Source organism: Meles meles, chromosome 2 (assembly GCF_922984935.1).
Source record: "Meles meles chromosome 2, mMelMel3.1 paternal haplotype, whole genome shotgun sequence".
NCBI lineage: Eukaryota > Metazoa > Chordata > Mammalia > Carnivora > Mustelidae > Meles > Meles meles.
Genome location: NC_060067.1, coordinates 89,924,679 through 89,944,683, shown reverse-complemented (window position 1 = coordinate 89,944,683; position 20,005 = coordinate 89,924,679). Strand labels below are relative to the sequence as shown.

At 42.6% G+C, this 20,005-nt stretch overlaps 1 protein-coding gene across 4 annotated transcripts in view; it reads right to left on the bottom strand.

Annotated features, from left to right (window-relative positions):
• The window catches only part of TRPC3 (transient receptor potential cation channel subfamily C member 3), a 72,159-nt gene extending 53,041 nt beyond the window's left edge, over positions 1 to 19,118 (bottom strand). For 3 of the 4 annotated variants that reach the window (XM_045997186.1, XM_045997183.1, XM_045997184.1), the window contains exon 1: positions 18,635 to 19,118. In XM_045997186.1, coding sequence (XP_045853142.1) covers positions 18,635 to 18,849 — 215 coding nt within the window. In that variant the 5' untranslated portion in view covers positions 18,850 to 19,118. The remainder of the gene's footprint in view (positions 1 to 18,634) is intronic. The other variant, XM_045997185.1, reaches the window with a different exon arrangement.
• Positions 19,119 to 20,005: the final 887 nt, after the last annotated feature.

Here is a 20,005-nt window from a genome sequence, read left to right as displayed (position 1 = left end):
GTATCTTGCCTCTGCCCCCACCCCACCAAAAAAACCTAACTTACTTTGTTGAAAATAACTGTGACTTTGTAATGAGTTGTTTAATTACCAATATTATATAATTGCCTCTTTGAAGTAAAAGGATATAGTATGATTTATGCTTTAAAAATCACTACTTATTGGGGCACCTGGGTGGCTCAGTCAGCTAAGCCTCTGACTCTTGCTTTTAGCTCAGGTCATGACCTCAGGGTTGTGAGATCGAGCCCGAAGCCCCACATCCAGCTTCATACTAGGCAAGGAGCCTGCTTAAGATTCTCTCTCTCTCTCCTTTTCTCTCTCCCTCACCCTCTGCCCCTTCCCATCCCCCTCCCCATCTCTCTTAAAAAAAATCACTACTATTATTTTATGAATAAAGCAACTGGACACTAATTGTAATATCCAGAACAATGTACCTAATATCTACCATATTCATTGAGATTTTGCTGCATTATGAAAGTGATGTCATTAAATTGATGTGTACAGTGATTCAGGTTCACATTTTAATTTCTGTGATGGTGAGTAAATTCATTTCTTTGGACTTCTTTACCCCAGATGTAAAAGGGAAATTTACAAAGTGCTCCAGAGTTTCCTCATTAGCACATGAACAAAAAGCTTTTTTAGAAGTTCTGAGTCTCTGAAAAATGATGCTAAATAAACAACATAATTTTTAACACTGTGATTACTTTTTTTAACATTGTGATTACTTTTACTATTTAAATGGCTGTTATTATAAATACAGATCTGCATCTTCACCCTTAGCCAGTTCTAACATTCTTGCTGACTGAAATGCTCAAGATAAGCTCCTTTAAAATATCTGTGATTTTTGTTTTCTGTGTGAGTTGCAACCAAAAATACCAGATAAAGCTCTTTTTACATTACTGACTTTTGAAGCAAATAATAGTGGCAAGTTAAAAGTGAATGGCTGAGGGAGAAAAATGCTTTCTTTCTGTAATATATATTCCAGAAATACTTTCCGCCATTGATAAAACAATATTCACAGAGTCAGGGGCTGAAAACTAGCTAAAGGGGACACTGTTCTTCTCCCTGGGGGTCTGGGAGCAGAAGAAATCAGAGACAGTTACCAGCCCCCGCTCCATTCTCACCTCCGTTGACCTCAAACCAAGAGAGGAGTGCAGAAGGCTTCCCATATGGAGACCAAGGGAATGTGGCCAGGCAAACCTAGGTCTTCAGAGGTGATAACCAAAGAGTTCCAGAGAGGCATGTTAACTCCAAGGACAACAGTGCTAGCCTAGCACCCCATTCTAGTTACTCAACTAGTGTCAGGTGGTCAACTTTTTAAAATTAAATAAATATGGCATTTATATATATACATCTTTATATATGTACATAAATATGCACACCTATGTATGCACACACATACCTATGCATTTGTAGCAATTTCCAGAAAGCAACGCAAGAGGCTTTTAATTATGGTTATACCTGGGCTCCAAGCAGTAGAAATTAGGAGCCATAAGAGAAGGGAGATTTTTGCTCTTCACTTATACCCTTTTGCACATTTTGAATACTTTTAACCACAGTTTGAATATTTTTATTAAAATTAAAATGCATCATAGGTTCCTGGGTGGTTCAGTGGGTTAAGCGTCTGCCTTCGGCTCAGGTCATGATCTCAGGGTCCTGGGATCGAGCCCACATCGGGCTCCCTGCTTAGTGGGAAGCCTGCTTCTCCCTCTGCCTGCCCTTCCCTCCTGTTTGTGCACGCTTCCACTCTCAAATAAATAAAATCTTTTAAAAAGTAAAAATAAACACAGTAGAGAGCCCAGATATGAACTTTCAACTTTATGGTCAAATAATCTTCTACAAAGCAGGAAAAAAAATATACAGTGGAAAATAGACAGTCTCATCAATAAATGGTACTGGGAAAATTGGACAGCTATGTATAGAAGAATGAAACTTGACCATTCTCTTACACCATACACAAGGATAAACTTGAAATGAACAAAAGACCTCAATGTGAGGCAGGAATCCATCAGAATCCTAGAGGAGAACATAGGCAGTAACCTCTTCAACATCGGCCACAGCAACTTCTTTCAAGATATGTCTCCAACGGCAAAGGAAACAAAAGCGAAAATGAACTTTTGGGACTTCATTAAGATCAAAAGCTTCTGCACAGCAAAGGAAACAGTCAACAAAACAAAGAGGCAACCCATGGAATGGGAGAAGATATTTGCAAATGACACTACAGACAAAGGGCTCATATCCAAGATCTATAAAGAACTCCTCAAACTCAACACAAACAAAACAGACAATCATCAAAAAATGGACAGAAGACATGAATAGACACTTCTCCAAAGAAGACATACAAATGCTGACAGACACATGAAAAATTATTCAGCAACCCCCAGTTTGTTTTGTGAGATGAGAGGGGGAGCGGGCTATGGACATTGGGGAGGGGAGGCGAACCATAAGAGACTATGTACTCTGAAAAACGACCTGAGGGTTTTGAAGGGTCAGGGGTGGGAGGTTGGGGCAACCTGAGGGTTTTGAAGGGTCAGGGGTGGGAGGTTGGGGGAACAGGTGGTGGGTAATGGGGAGGGCACGTTTTGCATGGAGCACTGGGTGTTGTGCAAAAAGAATGAATACTGTTACACTGAAAAAATAAATAAAATAAAAAAAAATTATTCATCATCACTAGCCATCAGGGAGATTCAAATCAAAACCACATTGAGATACCACCTTACACCAGTTAGAATGGCCAAAATTAACAAGACAGGAAACAACAACTGTTGGAGAGGGGGTGGAGAAAGGGGAACCCTCCCATGCTGTTGGTGGGAATGCAAGTTGGTACAGCCACTTTGGAAAACAGTGTGGAGATTTCTTAAGAAATTAAAAATAGAGCTACCCTATGACCCTGCAATTGCACTATTAGGTATTTACCCCAAAGATACAGATGTAGTGAAAAGAAGGGCCATATACACCCCAACGTTCATAGCAGCAATGGCCATAGTCGCCAAACTGTGGGAAGAACCAAGATGCCCTTCAATGGACGAATGGATAAAGAAGATATAGTCTATATATACAATGGAGTATTATGCCTCCATCAGAAAGGATGAATACCTAACTTTTGTATCAACATGGACAGGACTAGAAGGGATTATGCTGAGTGAAATAAGTCAAGCAGAGAGAGTCAATTATCATATGGTTTCACTTATTTGTGGAGCATAAGAAATAACACGGAGGATATGGGAAGATGGAGAGGAGAAGTGAGTTGGGGAAAATTGGAGGAGGAGACAAACCATGAGAGACTGTGGACTCTGAGAAACAAACTGAGGGTTTTTGAGGGGAGAGGGTGGGAGTTTGGGTGAGCCTGGTGGTGGGTATTATGGAGGGCACGTGTTGCATGGAGCACTGGGTGTGGTGCATAAACAATGAATTCTGGAACACTGAAAAGAAATTTAAAAAAATAAATAAAAATTAAAATAAAAAAGTAAAAATTAAAATAAAATTCATGTTTTTAATGCTTATATATTTTAATCCCTTAGTTGACAAAAATTTTTAAATATGGGTGCTTATTGGCAACCATTACATTATAATCTTTCTGAAACTAATGAAATGCCCTATCAGTGTAGTATGGATGTATGTTGTGTAGGGTAGCATGCTGAGTGAGGTGTGTGGAGTGTATGGTGAGTGTGGGAGACAAGGAGGTGCAAGACTGGATCGGGGCTGTGGTGTGTTGTAATGTGTGTGTGTGTGTGTGTGTGTGTGTGTGTGTGTGTCTGTGTGTGTGTTGGTATCAGGATGACTTTTAGGTGGACAAGAACTGGGAAATAGCATTCACTGAACTGCATCGAAGAGAACTTTGTTTCAAAACCAAACTCTATTACAAGGTTTTATTTTTTTAAATATTTTATTTATTTATTTGAGAGAGAGCATGAGAGGGGAGGTCAGAGGGAGCAGACTACCCATGGAGCAGGGAGCCTGATGCGGGACTAGATCCCAGGAAGGATCATGACCTGAGCTGAAAGTAGTGGCTTAACCAACTGAGGCACCCAGGCGCCCCCTATTACAAGATTTTAAACAAATCTGATAAATACTGTTATTGTGGCAGGGAGTATGTTTTTACTCCTAATGGTACTGACTTACTGGGTTCATATTTTTACTATGAAGCTACAAACTGGAACTCTTCAAATGGCTAGAATTTCCATATGGCATAAAAGATGGATTTTGTGCTTACCAATGATACTAACATTTTCTATAACTGCAGAAGATATTTGCAGAGTATATATGTCTGAAGAGTTCCAATCTATACTCAAATACATTATCTTGGGGGAAATAAACTCATTATTAAGGTGTCACATCTTAATGGACAGGGCTTTTTAATCTAATGGTTGCTATCTACAACAAAAATCACTTATTAAAAACCCCACCTCTTCTCTCCAAAGAGTGTGATTTTAAAATACTGGAATATGATTTTTAATGAATTTTCCTTTACATTTCTTAGTATTTAGAAGTTTTTTCTTAGTATCTCTTCCTCTTTTAGAACTAATGTCTCCATATTGTGTATTTGTGCTGAACTGTGGCATATTAGTACTATACAACACATATCACATGAGTCGTTTTGATTTTATCTTTAAAATATTCTAACACTGAGTTAAGTGTGAAGTCAATTTCTGAATTAGAACAAATTATACAGCTATTTCAAAATAAAAGAGCTGATCTAATGCTACTTATCTTCATGGAGAATCTATGTAGGAAGTAACTTTGAAAAACAAAAGATTTCTAACACTGTTTCTCTAAATGTGACATGAGGACCATCTGCCCCAAGATCATTTGGAGTGCCTATTAAAATGCTGATTTCTGGGACCCATCATTAATCTGGAATGATAGAATGGTGTGAGTCACACTGAATTCAACTTGTCCACAATCATAAACATGGCCCCAATCTCAGCTGGTCTTGACAATGCATCTCCTCTAGCATGAGAAATAAGGAAGGAATGAGGGTGAAAGGGAGAGGATGCCTTGCTTTAGTAATACCAACACTAAAATCATTTTGCCAGACAGTTTCTTACCTTCAGATCCTCATTCAGTGGGTTGACTCATTCAGCCCTACAAGGGTCCATTGCACAGGGCCTTCTTTCTTGTAAGAGCACTGAAGTGACCACTGACCTAAACCAGATGCTCTACAAGTACCAGTGTAAGCTCAGGCTGATATGGATTGCTGGTAATATCTGTCTGCTGTGGACTGAACTGGTCCCCCCAGAAACCGTATGTTTAAGCCCTAATCCCCAATGTGATGGCATCTGGGGATGAGTCTTTGGGAGGTTTGGAGGCAATTATGAATAGATGAGGTTATGAGGGGAGAGCCTGCATGATGGGATCGGTGCCCTTGCAAGAAGAAACAGCAGAGAGCTCTCATGTTCTTTCCCTCCCTCTGTCTCCCCACCTCAAGTCCCCCACCCCACCCCCATCCACTAGGGGAGGACCCAGCAAGAAAGCCACCTGCAAGCCAGGAAGAGAGAGCTTTCCCTGGAAACTGACCATACTGGCACCAGGATCTCGGACTTCTGACCCTCACAACTGTGAGAAAAAAAACACTTTTGTTGTTTAAGGCAGTCTATGGTACTTTGCTGACAGCCCAAGCTGAGTAAGACAGTGACCATATATCTTAAGAAAAAAAAAAATGCATGCTACATGAAACAAACTTTGAGTTCCTGGTACTTCTCCAAACACTTAAGCAGATAATAAGTTCTTTCTGAGAAATACTTTTGTGTACCCAAAGGCAACCCTTTGCTCCATTCCATTCAGAGGTAAAAATATGAGTAACACTCGTATTTTTTGTAACTCTGACATAAATTCATCTGACTTCTAACAGTTTCCCTAAATGTGAAAGGAGGACCACCTGCCCCAAGATCACTTCCAATGCCTATTAAAATGCAAATTTCTGGGATGCATATTAGAGTAACTAAATCAGAATCTCTTGTGGGTGGGGATATGGAATATGCATTTTATTTTTTTTAAAAAAGATTTTATTTATTTATTTGAGAGAGGGCGTAAGAGAGAGCATGAGAGAGAGAGTGTGTGAATGCATAGGCAGAGGGGAGGGGCAGAAAGAGAAGCAGACTCCCCAAGGAGTAAGGAGCCTGATGCAGGTCTCGATCCCAGGACCCTGGGATCATGACCTGAGCTGAAGGCAGACGCTCAACCAACTGAGCCACCCAGGTGCCCAGGAATGTATATTTTCAATGAGCATCCTTTGAAACTCCCAAGCACACTAAAGGTTGGGAACCACCAGCATAAAACAATGGGATTATCCTGAATCAATGACCCCAGACTATGAGACCTTTAAACATCTGTCATACTGGCTCTGCCAAAAGTAAACTTGAAATAACATGTGTGGGAAGTGCAGCCTAAGGCACAAGAGGCCTTATGTTCCTTTAGGTTCCCTTTGTTTTTTTAACATTTAAAATTTGAACTTCAGGAAGCAAGTCCCTGAATCAAAGTAAATGAGAAGCCTGCAAAATGCCTTCACCAGTGACTTTTCTTTCTTTTCTTTTTTTTTTTAACCAGTGACTCTTTAATGTCAGGCCCTTGTTTTTATCAAGGACTGATACTTTTAAAAGGTTACTATGTCTTCTTCAAAATCCATTTAAAGGATTAAAGAGGTCATCCATTATTATATCCATATCCATTGTACCTTTTATGAGGATTCAAGTACTAAAATTATCCTAGAACTGTGTATTAATAAGCCTCTCTCCAGATCAGTTTGCTTCCGTTAATCTAATAATATATAAACTATATAATAATATATATATTAATATATAATACTATATATCATAGTATATAATACTATATAACTATAAAATAATATATAAACTGTAAAATATATAAACTATACGACCCTTGCCTCCCCCCCCCACCAGAAATACAGTAATTTAGCTGCGATCTAAAAGTGCTCAGTTACCATTACTATTCTACCCCAGATTTCTGTTACGTACTTTTTTCTCCTCCTAAATGATTTCTCACACAGATGTAAAATCAATTATCCTGTATTCCAGGTGTTCTATATCTTTTTATGGTTACATGAATTCTTTTTTAAAGAAACATAGTCTTATTAAATATCCCCTCACATGTGCACATATTCCTGCATGGCCAGATAATGCTTTATTTGTCATTATCCAGGGACCCATAGGGAGTAAGTACTCAAAAACTATCTGTTCCATTGAGCTCCCAAATCTCTTCCCAGGCTCTGTCCTCTCCCTTGACCTCAGATCCCACACATACAACTATCTGACCCTGGGTCACTCTAAAATGTCCCAACTCACCCTTTCCCTTAACAAGCACCCCCTCCAGACTAAGCAACTTTTAAATTTTATTTTTTAAAGATTTTATTTATTTGACACAGAGAGAGAGAGTACAAGCAGGGGGAGCAGCAAGCAGATACAGGGAGAGAAGCAGACTCCCCACTGAGCAGGAAGCGCAGTACAGGGCTTGATCCCATGCCTGAGCCAAAGGCAGCTGCTTAACCAACTGAGCCACCCAGGCGCCCCCACATTAAGCAATTTCAAGGTCATCTATGACTCACCATCTTGATGCTATCAGTCTCAAAGTTCTGAAGCTTCTGCTTTGGAATGTTTCTTGTACTGGACCCTCCCTTCCAATTCTCATTGCCAGCACCACCCTCCAGATTTTTAACCAATCATAGCTGGATTATTACAGCTTTCCAGCAAAGATGACAGGAAGGAAAGCTACTAAACTTTACTCAGCACCCAGCATATAGGTATGTATTTTGTGCTATCATATTTAATTCCCGTTTAGTTATGAAGCAGGTATTATTTCCCTTTCATAGATAAGAAAACTGGAATTAAAAAACCTGCCCACCATAACACAGATAGCAAAACGCAATCTGGGCTTCAACTGGGGTCTATCTGACTCCAGATTCTTTCTGTTCAAGCTACTCCTAATTTTTCCTCCTTTTATGCCACAGCCATCCCCAGCATCTTGCTCTTTTAAAATTCTGCTTTTACTCTCACAGGCCTCTTAAACAACAATGACAAACAAACTAGAATCCTCCGGTTGACCTTCAAGGATGCTGAGCAGCCAACCTTGTTTTCCTTGCCCCTCAGGTTCATTTCTCACTGCCCTGTAAACACATTATCCTGCTTATTTCTATACTGTCAAGGGTATTCCTATACAGTCAAGGGTATTTTTGTAAAAAAGTAGTAAGGTTCTTTTCTCTTTTGTCTTTCCAAACAAAGTACCTTTGCCCTGGTTGACTCAGGACGCCTTGCTGTGGGGGTAGCCGGAGAGGTGTGGTGGGGGGGAAGGGTGAGTGGTTAGTTAGAGTTAGCTGGATGTGTTTAAGGGAGAAGTAGAGAAGACAAAATTTAGAGGCATGCAAAGAGAAAGAGTAAGGTAATTTTCAGCTTTTTGTAGGAAAAATGGGATTTTGCAAGCAGAATCTAAGAAAAAGAGAAATTGTCTTGAGGAAAGATTTGCTCAGTTCCTTTATCTCTCTAATTAGTTCTGAAGGAACCTGATCATAAAATGTTCTCAACACCCAGACAAGACAGATTTTGACTGCAAAGCCATGACACTTCCTGTCCTAACAGAAGAAAGAAAAAATAGGGAAGCAAAAATTAAGATGTAAAGTCAAGAAAGTGAGGAACCACTGAGGCCAAGAGATCTGGGACAGCCCAGCTCAGTTAAGTAGGGAATGGTGTGGGATTTCTTAAGACACCCTAAGTTCCCATGTGGTATGGACCCTGTGCTGAGAGCCAGAGACCCTCCTCCTTGATTACAGACACCACTGGTGCTGTAAGCTGGGTTAGAGCTCTGGAGCTCCTGGGAGCTGGGCTCAAACCATACATGCCTAAGAGCATGCCTGGGTTATGACAAAGGCAAGTCAGCCAAGATCGAGTTCTTTTCACTGACATGCAGCACCCAAGTAGACAATGAACATCACCCAGAGACCAGAAGAATCAGAGGACAACTCTTTCTTTCTTCTAGGGAACACATAAGTTCCTTCCTCCAGTGCCCAGATGCTACAGAGGACAGCAGGGGCAGGGGAGGGGGTGCTTTCTGAGAGCCTGAGCTATTTTATCCAAGCAAGAGGCTATTTATTAAAAGGAAAATTTACTTTATAACATCAAACTGGGATCAATGAAATTGGCTTCACAGCGTGCCCTGAACTAGAGGTGTATACATGAACCATAAGGAGACTACGACCCCTTGTAGAGATTGGAGGGAAGAATCAGCAAGCAAAAGTTCCTTAGATATGAACTCAAGGCACAAGGAGGCACGGTCCTAGTTGACCTCATCTCTGCATTAGTGTAGGGCAAGTCTTCCCTCCTGTTAACTCACATAACTGTTTAATCACTTAATTAACGTAATTGCTTAATTGATTGTTTAATTTGCTTGTTGGATGAGAATAGGTTTCTGTTTAGCAAACAAACAGAAAAAAAACCCAAAATTTAAAAAACGAATTTCAACCATGAAATGGACATTTGGTTCATTTTTTTTTCTCTCCTGGTCAGCAGGTGGGAGGTTGAAGAGAAAGACCTATCACAGGTAGATTACAGAAGCAACACGTGGCTGCTCATCTAATTTGTTCCAGTTTCTTGACCCTGCTACACCTGCCTCTGAGTAGTTCCTTTTGTTTCCATTCCTGGGCCTACTCTTATTTCTGCCCAACTGATACTGAATCTATAGACAAAGAGACTCTGTCAGAATGGTAAGTCACTTCTTTAAAGTCATTAAAGGATAAAGACTTAGAAGAAGGGAGTGCAGAGATCCTCTCCCAGCTCTCTGTACTCTACCATGCTGTCTCCGGGGAATAAGAAAAAAATGAATAAAGGTTGCAGATCAAAATAATGTTATTAAAATGTATGCTTAGTTTATGTTTTGGAACATTTGGATTCTAGCAATAACAGCTTCAAAAACCTGCTTTTTGGATTGAATCACCATCTCTTTAGGACTCAGCAACATTATTAAAGAAGTCAAATCCCTTATTGAAACAAAGAATTAGCCAACTACTCAATTCAGCTAGCAAGCTGGCAAACAGACTAATAACACCATCAGTGTGTGCCAAAGCAATGAGAGTAACACCCAAGTTATTTTGACGAAGCTGTTCAGCCCACTGAAGAAAGTGAACGTGCCAACCGGCCAGGATCCAGTCCATCATTCTGTGAAGGGCAAGAGGAACAGAAGGAGCCACACAAGATAAGTAGTGCGAAAAGCACAGGAGGTGATGGGGGGAAAGCATCAGAGAGCAACGGCCATGTTACAGTGTTGGGGGTGGTGGTAACTGAAAGTGGCGATAAGGGGGGGAGGCAGCAGGCGCTGACAAAGGACAAGAAAGAGAAGAAAAGTCAAAAAACAGACAAAACTCATAGGCCCCCTGGCAAGCACGCATCTGTCAGTCAATGTGCTGCCTCTGGAGAAGACCGACATCTACAGGATCTGGCTTTTCTGTGAGCATGCTCGCAGGGAGGAAGGGCGTCCCACAAACTGCCTCAGTGGTGTCATCAAAAACACATGTTTTGAAAATCTCTTACTATATATATTTGGAGACAGGAAGAAGTGGAGTGGGGGACACTCTGAACTTCAGTATATCCCCTAAGGGCATCAGCATGCAAGGCTAGAGGAAGGCAGCCCAATCTATTCAACTGCTTGGTGTAGGGAGAGTCCCAGGTCCCACACTGCCTACTGCTGAGCTCACAGCTACCCACTCCACACTATCACAGCAGCGACCAAACCAACAAGATAAGGAAGATAAGGAGTTCCATGTAAGAAACAGGAAAACACAGCTCTCATGTCTAAAGATTCTCATCCCACCAAAAAAAAAAAAAAAAAAAAAATATGTTAGAGATTCCAGCACTTACAAGTCTGGAGAGATATCTGGGTCTCCACAGTAATTAATTTCCTGACAGTTTCTGTTGGCCTGTGCTATATTCAGAATCCTCTAGGTATGAGTTTAATAAATCTATTAGACAATGCTAATTTGGGTTTATACCGTAATCGCCAAGTCAGAGAAAAGAGGCTGTTGTATATTTAAGGAGGAAAGCTCTGGTCTTCCCTCTTCATCACTTTCCTTGTCATCCCTCTCATGAAAGCTCTTTGCCAGACCCCTCAGCAGCCAAAACCAGAAAAGCAAAAGGGCCACTTAACAGTGTGTTCCTTCCTCTACTGGGAGCAGAAGGGAGGGCCCCTAATCATTGCCTGCGTGACATGATAATACTTCTTAAACACATGTACCTTCTAGAACTTAGATGTTTCTGCTTCCAGGAACTGTGTTTTGTATAAAACTCTGTTAAACTCACTGTTGCACTGCCTTTTTTTTTTTAAAGTTTTTATTTATTTAACACAGAGAGAGATAGCACAAGCAGGGGGAGTGGGAGAGGGAGAAGCAGGCTCCCCACTGAGCAGGGAGCCCGATGCAGGGCTCAATCCCAGGACCCTAGGATCATGACCTGAGCCGAGCCAAAAGCAGATGCTTAACTGACTGAGCCACCCAGGTGCCCCTGTATTGCTTTTTAATTATCTGCTTTCATGCCTGGCTCTACAATGATACTGTAACACCTTAATGGCAGAGACCGCCTCCCTTTATCTCTATACAGCTGGTTTTTAATGCGGGGCTGATGCCTATCTACCTATTGGAGCCAGGGGTGCGCAGATGCATAAGTGCTTAAATCCAGAGAACAGACGATTTTCCCCTCCAGTTAAAGAAAACTTTTTGTTACATATGAAATGTGTGGAAATAGAGGCGGAGGGGAATTAGAATAATTCTTCTATAAAAGTCACAAATAATATGAATTAATAATCAGAAGTTAAAGTAACGTAAGCAGTTATTCTTCTTTCAAGGCAGATTTCTGCTTAATCACATTTAATTTTTAGTTACACCACAAAAAACTATCTGATGAATCCCACATCTCTTAATTTTGATATTAAAGTGATATTTATCAGGATAATATGGGGATAAATCTTAAAATTAAGAAGCTCTAATAATGAAGCTTATCTTCAAAAATAAACTCTTTCACAATACTGTCTAAAGCTAACGTTTATTATTTCAGGAATATTAAATGAATAATGAAATTAGAAGTCAAATATGAATTCAATGTGTAACTGAACAAGAATTGAGATAAAATAGACTCAATAATAAAATAAAAACTTCTACTGACCCAAGAAAAGTTCATATTTAGCTACTAAAATATATTAGATGCTATTATATACATATGAAGACCTTATATAATATACATATAAACTTATTATATATATGTACATTATATATACTTTTAATATTATTAGAAGCAAAGGAATCTGGCTTTCTATCACTATCATCTACATCCTAAGTCAAAAGTCTTACTGTTTTTTTTAAGATTTTATTTTTTTAACATAGAGAGAGAGATCACAAGTAGGCAGAGAGGCAGGCAGAGAGAGGGGGAAGCAGGCTCCCTGCTGAGCAGAGAGCCTGATGAGGGACTCGATTCCAGGACCCTGAGATCATGACCTGAGCCGAAGGCAGAGGCTCAACCCACTGAGCCACCTAGGTGCCCAAGTCTTACATTTTTAGATGCTTGTTCCTGTCTCATCACCCTGCAACCTACTTTTCAACAGAATCCATATGTACCATTACTACTTGACAAAATACATTTAGAAAAGCACAACTTCTATAGAATATTAGCATCGTCATGCCCTTTTCTTAACAGGTCATATACTTGTGGACATTTAAATCTCATTTTTAAAAAAATCTCATTTTTTAAAAGATCGAAGACCAAATCTGTACTATCTGCTATTATTTGAATAGTGAAAAGGAGGGAAGTCTACTTTTTAATCAGGGATTTCTTTTGATTAAGTAACTGTAGACAGACATCCCTGGCCTAGATGCTAAATTAAAGAGAAAACACTATACCAATCCTAATTATTCTCATAAAGTCACCGCTGAGCCCCTTATGCCCAAGTGTGAAGTTGGTCACCCATGGTTTACAACTCCAGATCTTCCGTCTGGGGCCAGACTCCTCTGTGCTCATCCTACACGGGCCGCTAATCTGGCTTCCCTGCCAGACTTACACCATGTGGTGTTGAGGGCAGAGTTGAGAAGGAAGACTGCTGGTCAAGGTAAGAGCCTCCCTCCTGAGAAGACTGCTCAGCGGCCATTCACTGTTCCTTATGCATGCTCCCTAAGGGGACAATCACAATCCTGAGCCAGGAAGTTTAAAGTATTCCTTCCTACCAAGAGCCTAGGAGCCCAGTAAAAACAGGTTTCTTTCGTATCACATGTCCCATAGTGTTTTATTGCTTACTGTCAACTGGGGTAAGGGACTTTATGGGATATTGTAGGCAAAGGCAAAGCATAGTGGTTAAGAATATTGGAGGGTGTAGGAAAGGGAAAGGGAAGAAGGGTGGGAGAGCGAGAGAGAGAGGAGATAAACATTTGCTATCCCAGGATGGCAATGAAAAATTCCTAAAATTCTAACCCCATCATTAAATGATGCCCCAGTCCTGCACCATGATCCTCTCACCACTTTGATGTTAAGAAAAGAGAAAACCATAAATGATATTTGGCAGGGGGTCAATTACGTTTTGAGTTATTCTTTTCTCCTTTTTGTTTCCATCCTCAGTGTTCCCGCTTAGCTTACAAACTTTCTCAAGTTGACCAGTCATCGACAGTCAAATTGAAATGATGAATTAATTGGATCTCATCAATGAATTAATACTAATTAGTAGTGTGCTGTGTTATTCCTCCTAGGAGTAAATGCATTTTTAAATTTCTTTGAGGAAGAGAGAAAAGCTGAACCCAAAGGAGGTCACAGTGCGAACAGCACAGCCCTAAGAGCCTAGAGATTTCAGATGAGCTGGGGCTGCTGTGAATTAGAGGTCAAACTTCAGCTTCAGTTTATCAATTTGTAAAGAAGAGACTGAACGAGATGAGATCCTTTGCAACTCAAACATGTCTATTTTTTCCCCCAAAATATTCTCTACTAGTTAGATTTAGGAAGTGTGGTACTAAGATGACTTTAGGTGGGGGAGTTCAAATGACCCTCATATCACACTGTATAGCTTACTATCTACTCCACTCACCCAATAAGAACAGTCATGATTAAGAATAGTTTTCCTTCTGCAGTCTTGGCCTGCTAATAATGTAGTCTTCACTAGGGCTTAAAGGAACATCTGAAGCATAATCGTAGGGATATTTGGTTTCAAGATGATGGAAAAAAAGGCCTCTCTTACTCTTTCTTCTCTTCAAAATTATCCCCCCAAAACAGCAAGGAAAACCGAGAAAAATAACATAGATTTCATCTTCCACGAAACCAGAAGACATTTGTTGATATCTGTAACTACACAATATGTGAAGTTGGAAGAAAGGTAAATGATTTAGTGGAGACAAGGAAGGTCCAACCAGAGTGCCAGAATGCCTGTAACAACAAGCAAGTTGATCCACCCTGCTCAATGCCAGAAAAGTCCCAGAAACTGAAGGCAAAAGAAATCCCAGAAAGTAGAGATGGGGCAAGAGCCAAAAATAAGGGAGTTGGCTGAAAGTCTGTATAAAGAGTAGGTAGACCTCTTTCCCCAGATCTCTACCCCACTGACAGATAACTTCATCCCTATAAGAAAGATAGGATATGAAATCTCCAGAGAAACAGAAACACAGATGCTCTGGTGGGGATACAGACCCAAGAGAGGGCAGGTACTAAGAACAGGGGATCTCTTCCCAGTTCCAGCATGAAATATTATATAAACACAAATTACTGCTTTTGTTATGACACATTTTTGGCAGTTCTTCCTCTGAAGAAAAACTAAACAGAATCTTCCTTTCTAGAAGTCTTTCTCTTTTAAAGATAATACTGCTGAGAAATCTAATGACTATGTGTAAGTATGTTAATACATTTAAGGATTGATTCTTCTTCCCATGAGTAGACTCATAAGTTTCTCTCTTAATTTATCAGGTATTTGCTAACTATGGGTCAATTTTTCTCTTTTCTTGAAACTTGCTTTCCAGGCAGCTTTGCCTTAGTACCCACCTGCTCCTTCATCTTTTTCTGTGTCCTTTGCTTGCTACCCTTTCTCTCTATCCTCTAAACAACAACAAAAATAATCATTCCAAAAAGGAAGTCTAGAGCTCTCCTTGTTTCTCTCTTTACGTTCTTTCTTTGGATAATATCGTATACTCACATGACTCAGCAACTAGCCCCATCAGCCAGCAGATTCTCAAATTTTCCCAAGCTTTAAACTTGCATTCCCATCTTCCTGCTTGACACCTCTAACCAGAATTATCTGAAAAATCAGATCCTCCTCTTTGTCCTTTCCTTTTCAACAGTGACATCAATAATCTTAGTTATCTAGGTCAAAATCCCCAAGTCATCTCTGACCCTGCTTTCTCTCTCTCTCTCTCTCTCTCCCTTTAAGATTTTATTTATTTACTTGAGATAGAAAGTAAGGGGGGGGGGCATGGAGAGGGAGGGAAGAAGGAGAGGGAGAAGCGGGCACTCTGCTGAGCAAGGAGCTTGCCATGGGGCTCGATCCAGGGACCCTGGGATCATGACCTGAGCAGAAGGCAGAAGCTCAATCGCTCAATGGCTTACTCAATTAAGCCACCTAAGCACCCCCACTGCTTCCTCTTTAAACCCCTCATGGGCAGTCAGTTGCATATTCCATTGATCCTATCTGTGTATTCAGTCTTCCAATGTCTCTCCTTTCTATTCCACAGTCTTCCAATGTCTCTCTTTTCTATTCCACAGTGCTACACAATTACAGATCCTAATCTCAGCCTGAATGGCTTTAGAAGCCCCCTAATTTATTGATTTGCATTCTCTCAATTGCCACTTTAATCCATCCTACTCTCAGACTGTCTTTGATCAAATTGCTGCTGCTCTGTAACCATTGATGGCTCCCTATTGTCTCCTCCTCACAAGATCCTCCATATTAATGCCCAAACTAATAGATCCAGCTAAATCTCACTGGTCTCCTACACACACTCAATGTTCCAACCAAACTCAATTAGTGTTCCTCAGACATACCTAGCATTTTGGGGGAAGGGCTTCAATTAATTTCCCATTCTGTCTCTGTCTCTTATCCTATCTTTTAGAGCCCATAAAGGTTTCCTTGATTTCTCCATGACCTTACCGTAGTCTGTCACTCTTTACACTTGATCCTTCATAGCTCCATTCTTATGTGTATGTTTTTATGGTACTCGTTTTACTCTAATTTATAGCATAGTAGCTCATACCCAGTTACATTTCCACCTCTCCCTCATGAGATTTTAAACTCCTTGACTGCAGAAAAGTTGCCATACTCATCAGGGCTTGCTGTACCTAACTTGCACTTGGCACAGGCAAATGCTTAAGAATTGTCTTTGAATCACATGGAGCTGCCTTCAGATGCCTTTTGGAGTTTCCTCAGATACATTTAATAACTAAAAACTTCGAGAATGAGGTAATCTTGCCAGTGACAGACGACTTGCCCCAAAGTTTGCAAACAACTGGGAAAAGGAAAGTCTTGGTTTGAATCAATGGTTGAATCAAGAGTTCTACCAAATGATATTTTTTAAAAGTCTTGTTAGTGTTATAGCAGATGACATTCTTTCTCCTAAGTCAGTCTGTTTATAATTCCCAAGTGGAATACTGGAGCACAGAGCAGTGAAATGAGCAACAGGATTACCCTCAGGAATCTTTTTGGTAAAAATGGTATTCTACCTTCAGCATCCTGGCTGAATTTAAAGCCAGCTATTCTAGTCTGACTCCTGAAAAGGACCCTGGGTCTTTGAGAGACTGGTTATCCTGCTCCAATTCCATCCCAGGCTTGTTGTGCTCACTCTCTGAGCTGTTAAACTGGGGCTATATTCTACCTGAAGGTGGAATAAAGAGCTGATTTTTGCTACAGATAACAAACTAGTACCCGATGTTAGCAAATGACAGGACTCAAGCATGAAGAGATCGCTGCCCTACCTTCCGAAGAAACGTTTATTAATGTTTGTCTCCTGAACGTGACCAGGTCTTCTCAACCGCTTTACAGAGTAAATACACTAGGACATTTACTTGTTGAATTATGTAAAGTCAGAAAATAGAAAAAAAAAAATGTTCTGTTCTATTAGCAGGTAGACAAGTCTGAGATAGAATTTGCCTCAATATCTGGTGTCGTTGACCTCAAACTCCAAAAGGCCAAGTGAGTAATCTCTGCTCCACCCTACTTTCTCAGATAAGAGGGCTGTGGTGTCCCATTTAGTGTGGATTTAAGGTAGCAGGGAAAAAAAATAATCAGGAAACTGAACTGGGTTATAAAAACCCAATTGGCAAAAGGAAAATAGGCAATGTCTTTAAACTTTAGGTGGCTGGGAAGCATGCTGGCCGTGCTTTAATCCCTAAGGATATACATTCCTTCCATTTCCTGGGACTTTTCCACTCCAGGCTAATCTTAGGCAATAATTGAACCACATCGGGATGCGTCGCTCATCTTAAATGACAACACTTCCCAACGCTATCTGCTCCTAGCCGCTGATTTCCGTTTTTTAATAAGCAAATCCGGAAGGGCCAGGAGCGGGTTCTGAGCCGGCTGAGCCCTGCGAGATTAGGTGGGTCTGGAGGTCGCCCAGAGGCCCGGGATCAGGGGTGTGGCAGCTCTAGAACAGCAGGGGGCGCTGCATAACCTCGGTCCCTTCGCCAAGAACCATTTACCCCGCCCAGACGATTAGAACCCAGCCACGTCTGGTCCCAAGTTCTCTACCTAGGTCTGCGCGTTTTTCCTAAAAAAAGACAGTAAACCTCGTGGCACGCCCAAGGTATGCGATAAGAAAAATAGCATGCGCCCTATAAAACTAAGGGTTCTCTTTTAATCCTCTCTATGTCTCCTAGCGGCGAAGGCTGGCTCCAAGATCTGGAAATTGAGAAAAGTTGCTCTTTCTCACACACTAAGGGCCGACCTCTACCTTCTTTTAAAAAGAAAACATCTACTGACCCTGAGCCTCCTGGGAACTACAGCCAAAGTTACCACTGAACAGTTCCCGCGTTGCCCCGCGCCCCCTCTCCCTTGGGGATCTGGCTTCAGTTTGCCCCCATCTGTGAACGGGCGGTCGAGAAACAATGCGACTGGGCAAACTTACACCCACACAATGTGTCGCACACCTTTCCTTCCGTTCTCCCCGCTCCCCTGGCCAGCCTAGGCACCGCCGGGAGCGTCGCGGGGGAGACGCACGTTCCCAGCGTGGTTTCACGCGGGAGAGCTGGGGAGGAGGTCGAAGTTCGAGCACGCGCCTGGGTCCATGGGCACCTTCTTATTCTCTGACTTCCTCGGGTAAGCTCAGGGTTCCTAGGCCGAGGGGTCCCGGCCGCGGGGCAGTAGTGTGCGTGTAGGAGAGGACGTGTCTGCTTGCTGCAAAACGAGTCCGGCGTCCGTTGTGTGGGCCCGGGGCCGTTCCGTGCGCTTGAACCGGGACAGAGCCCCAGCCACGCCTTCAGCGGTCCCCAAGTCCCTACACAAAGCAGAACCAAGGGGACGAGCTCCCGACCGAGGTCTGCATCCCCAAGTCGCCCCGAACAGAACTGTCATCACACGCCGGCCGACGTTTGGGGATCCCTGGCACGTCGTGGGGCGGCCGGGAGCGCGCCATCCTCCCCCCGCCCGGCACTGCCCTCCCGACGCGCGGACCGCGGGCCGGCGGGGTACTCACATGTCCAGCCCGGGAGAGAAGGGCGGCGGGCAGTAGCCGTGCGGTTCCCGCGGGGAGGGCGCCGAGCGCGGCTCGAGCCCCCCGTTGACGCCCCTCCAGCCCCGCCGGCGGCGCTGCGGCTCCGAGCCTTCGTCCTCGCCCTCCTCTTCCTCTTCCTCCGGCGCGGGGAAGGTCACCCTCGCTTGCTCCTTGCACTTCCTGACCTTGGTGGACATCGCGCCCGCAGCGGTCCGAGCGTGGGGATGCCCGCCGCCCGCCGCCGCCTCGGGGTCTGTCCGCGGCGCCCCTTCCGCACCGCGGGCCGCTCCGGCAGCCCCGGGCAGCTCCGGGCGGGAAAGCAGCAGGAGAGAACGGCGCGGCCCGACCCCGAGCAGTTAGAGGCGGGAACCGAAGCCGAGTCGCCGCCGCCGCCCACCATGAAACCGTGGGAGCAGCCGCCGCGGCTGTGGCTGCGAGGAGGAAGCCCGGGGCCGAGTGGGGCGCTGGTGCTGGGAAAGGCTCTCCCGCCCGGCGGCGGCGGCGCCGAAGCCTCCTTGGTGCGGGGCTCCTGTCTCCGACAGCATCACTTGCTAGGACACTACCGTTACTCAGGGTGAAGGACAGAGAGGGAGGGAGCGGGGCGGGGGGGGGGGGGTAGGAGGGGAGGAATCAATTCCTTATCCGAGCGAGCTGGAGAGGAAATCAAACCAGTAGGTAGGGAGTGAGGAAATCAGAGAAACTTCCCTCCGTATTCTCCCATTTCTCTGCCGGAGGATCTACAGCCTTTTCCCACTTACAGATACAAGTTTCCTAAGGAAGGGAAAAGGAAATCGTCTGACTTGCTCAATTTTCTGCATTCGTATTTACCCAGTTTGACTCCAGATTTGTTTCAGCAAGCATCACTTGGTCGTTGTGTTACTCTAAGTCTTAGTTGAAACCACTGAGGTTTAAGTACGTTTCCTTGGGTGCCTTTGTACCCCAAGAACGGTTTGAACATGCACGTGCTTCAGGTTTTTTATTTTAAGTCTCAAAACCATCTAACAAGATTTATATACATTCCAATATTTTCCAGCAAAATTTAAAGTCTCCTTTTTAAAGCTTCAATAGTAATAATAATTAACAATTTTTTTTTTTTTCATTTTAAAAGTCAAAGCAGTATTTCTTCTGGAAGAAAAGACTCGTGGAGGTTTAGTCAAAAGGAGTCTTAAGGAGCAAGGAATTTATCCCTTGTTTTAGAAAAAGAAAACTGAGGCCTAGAAAGACAAACTAGTCACAGAAGGCAGTTAGTGACATAACTCAGATTAGACTGAGGTAAGTGTATTTTCCAAGGCTTTTTATTGCCTCTATTGTCTCAAATATGCAGTTTTCAATCAAGTCCAACTTGGAAGAGTC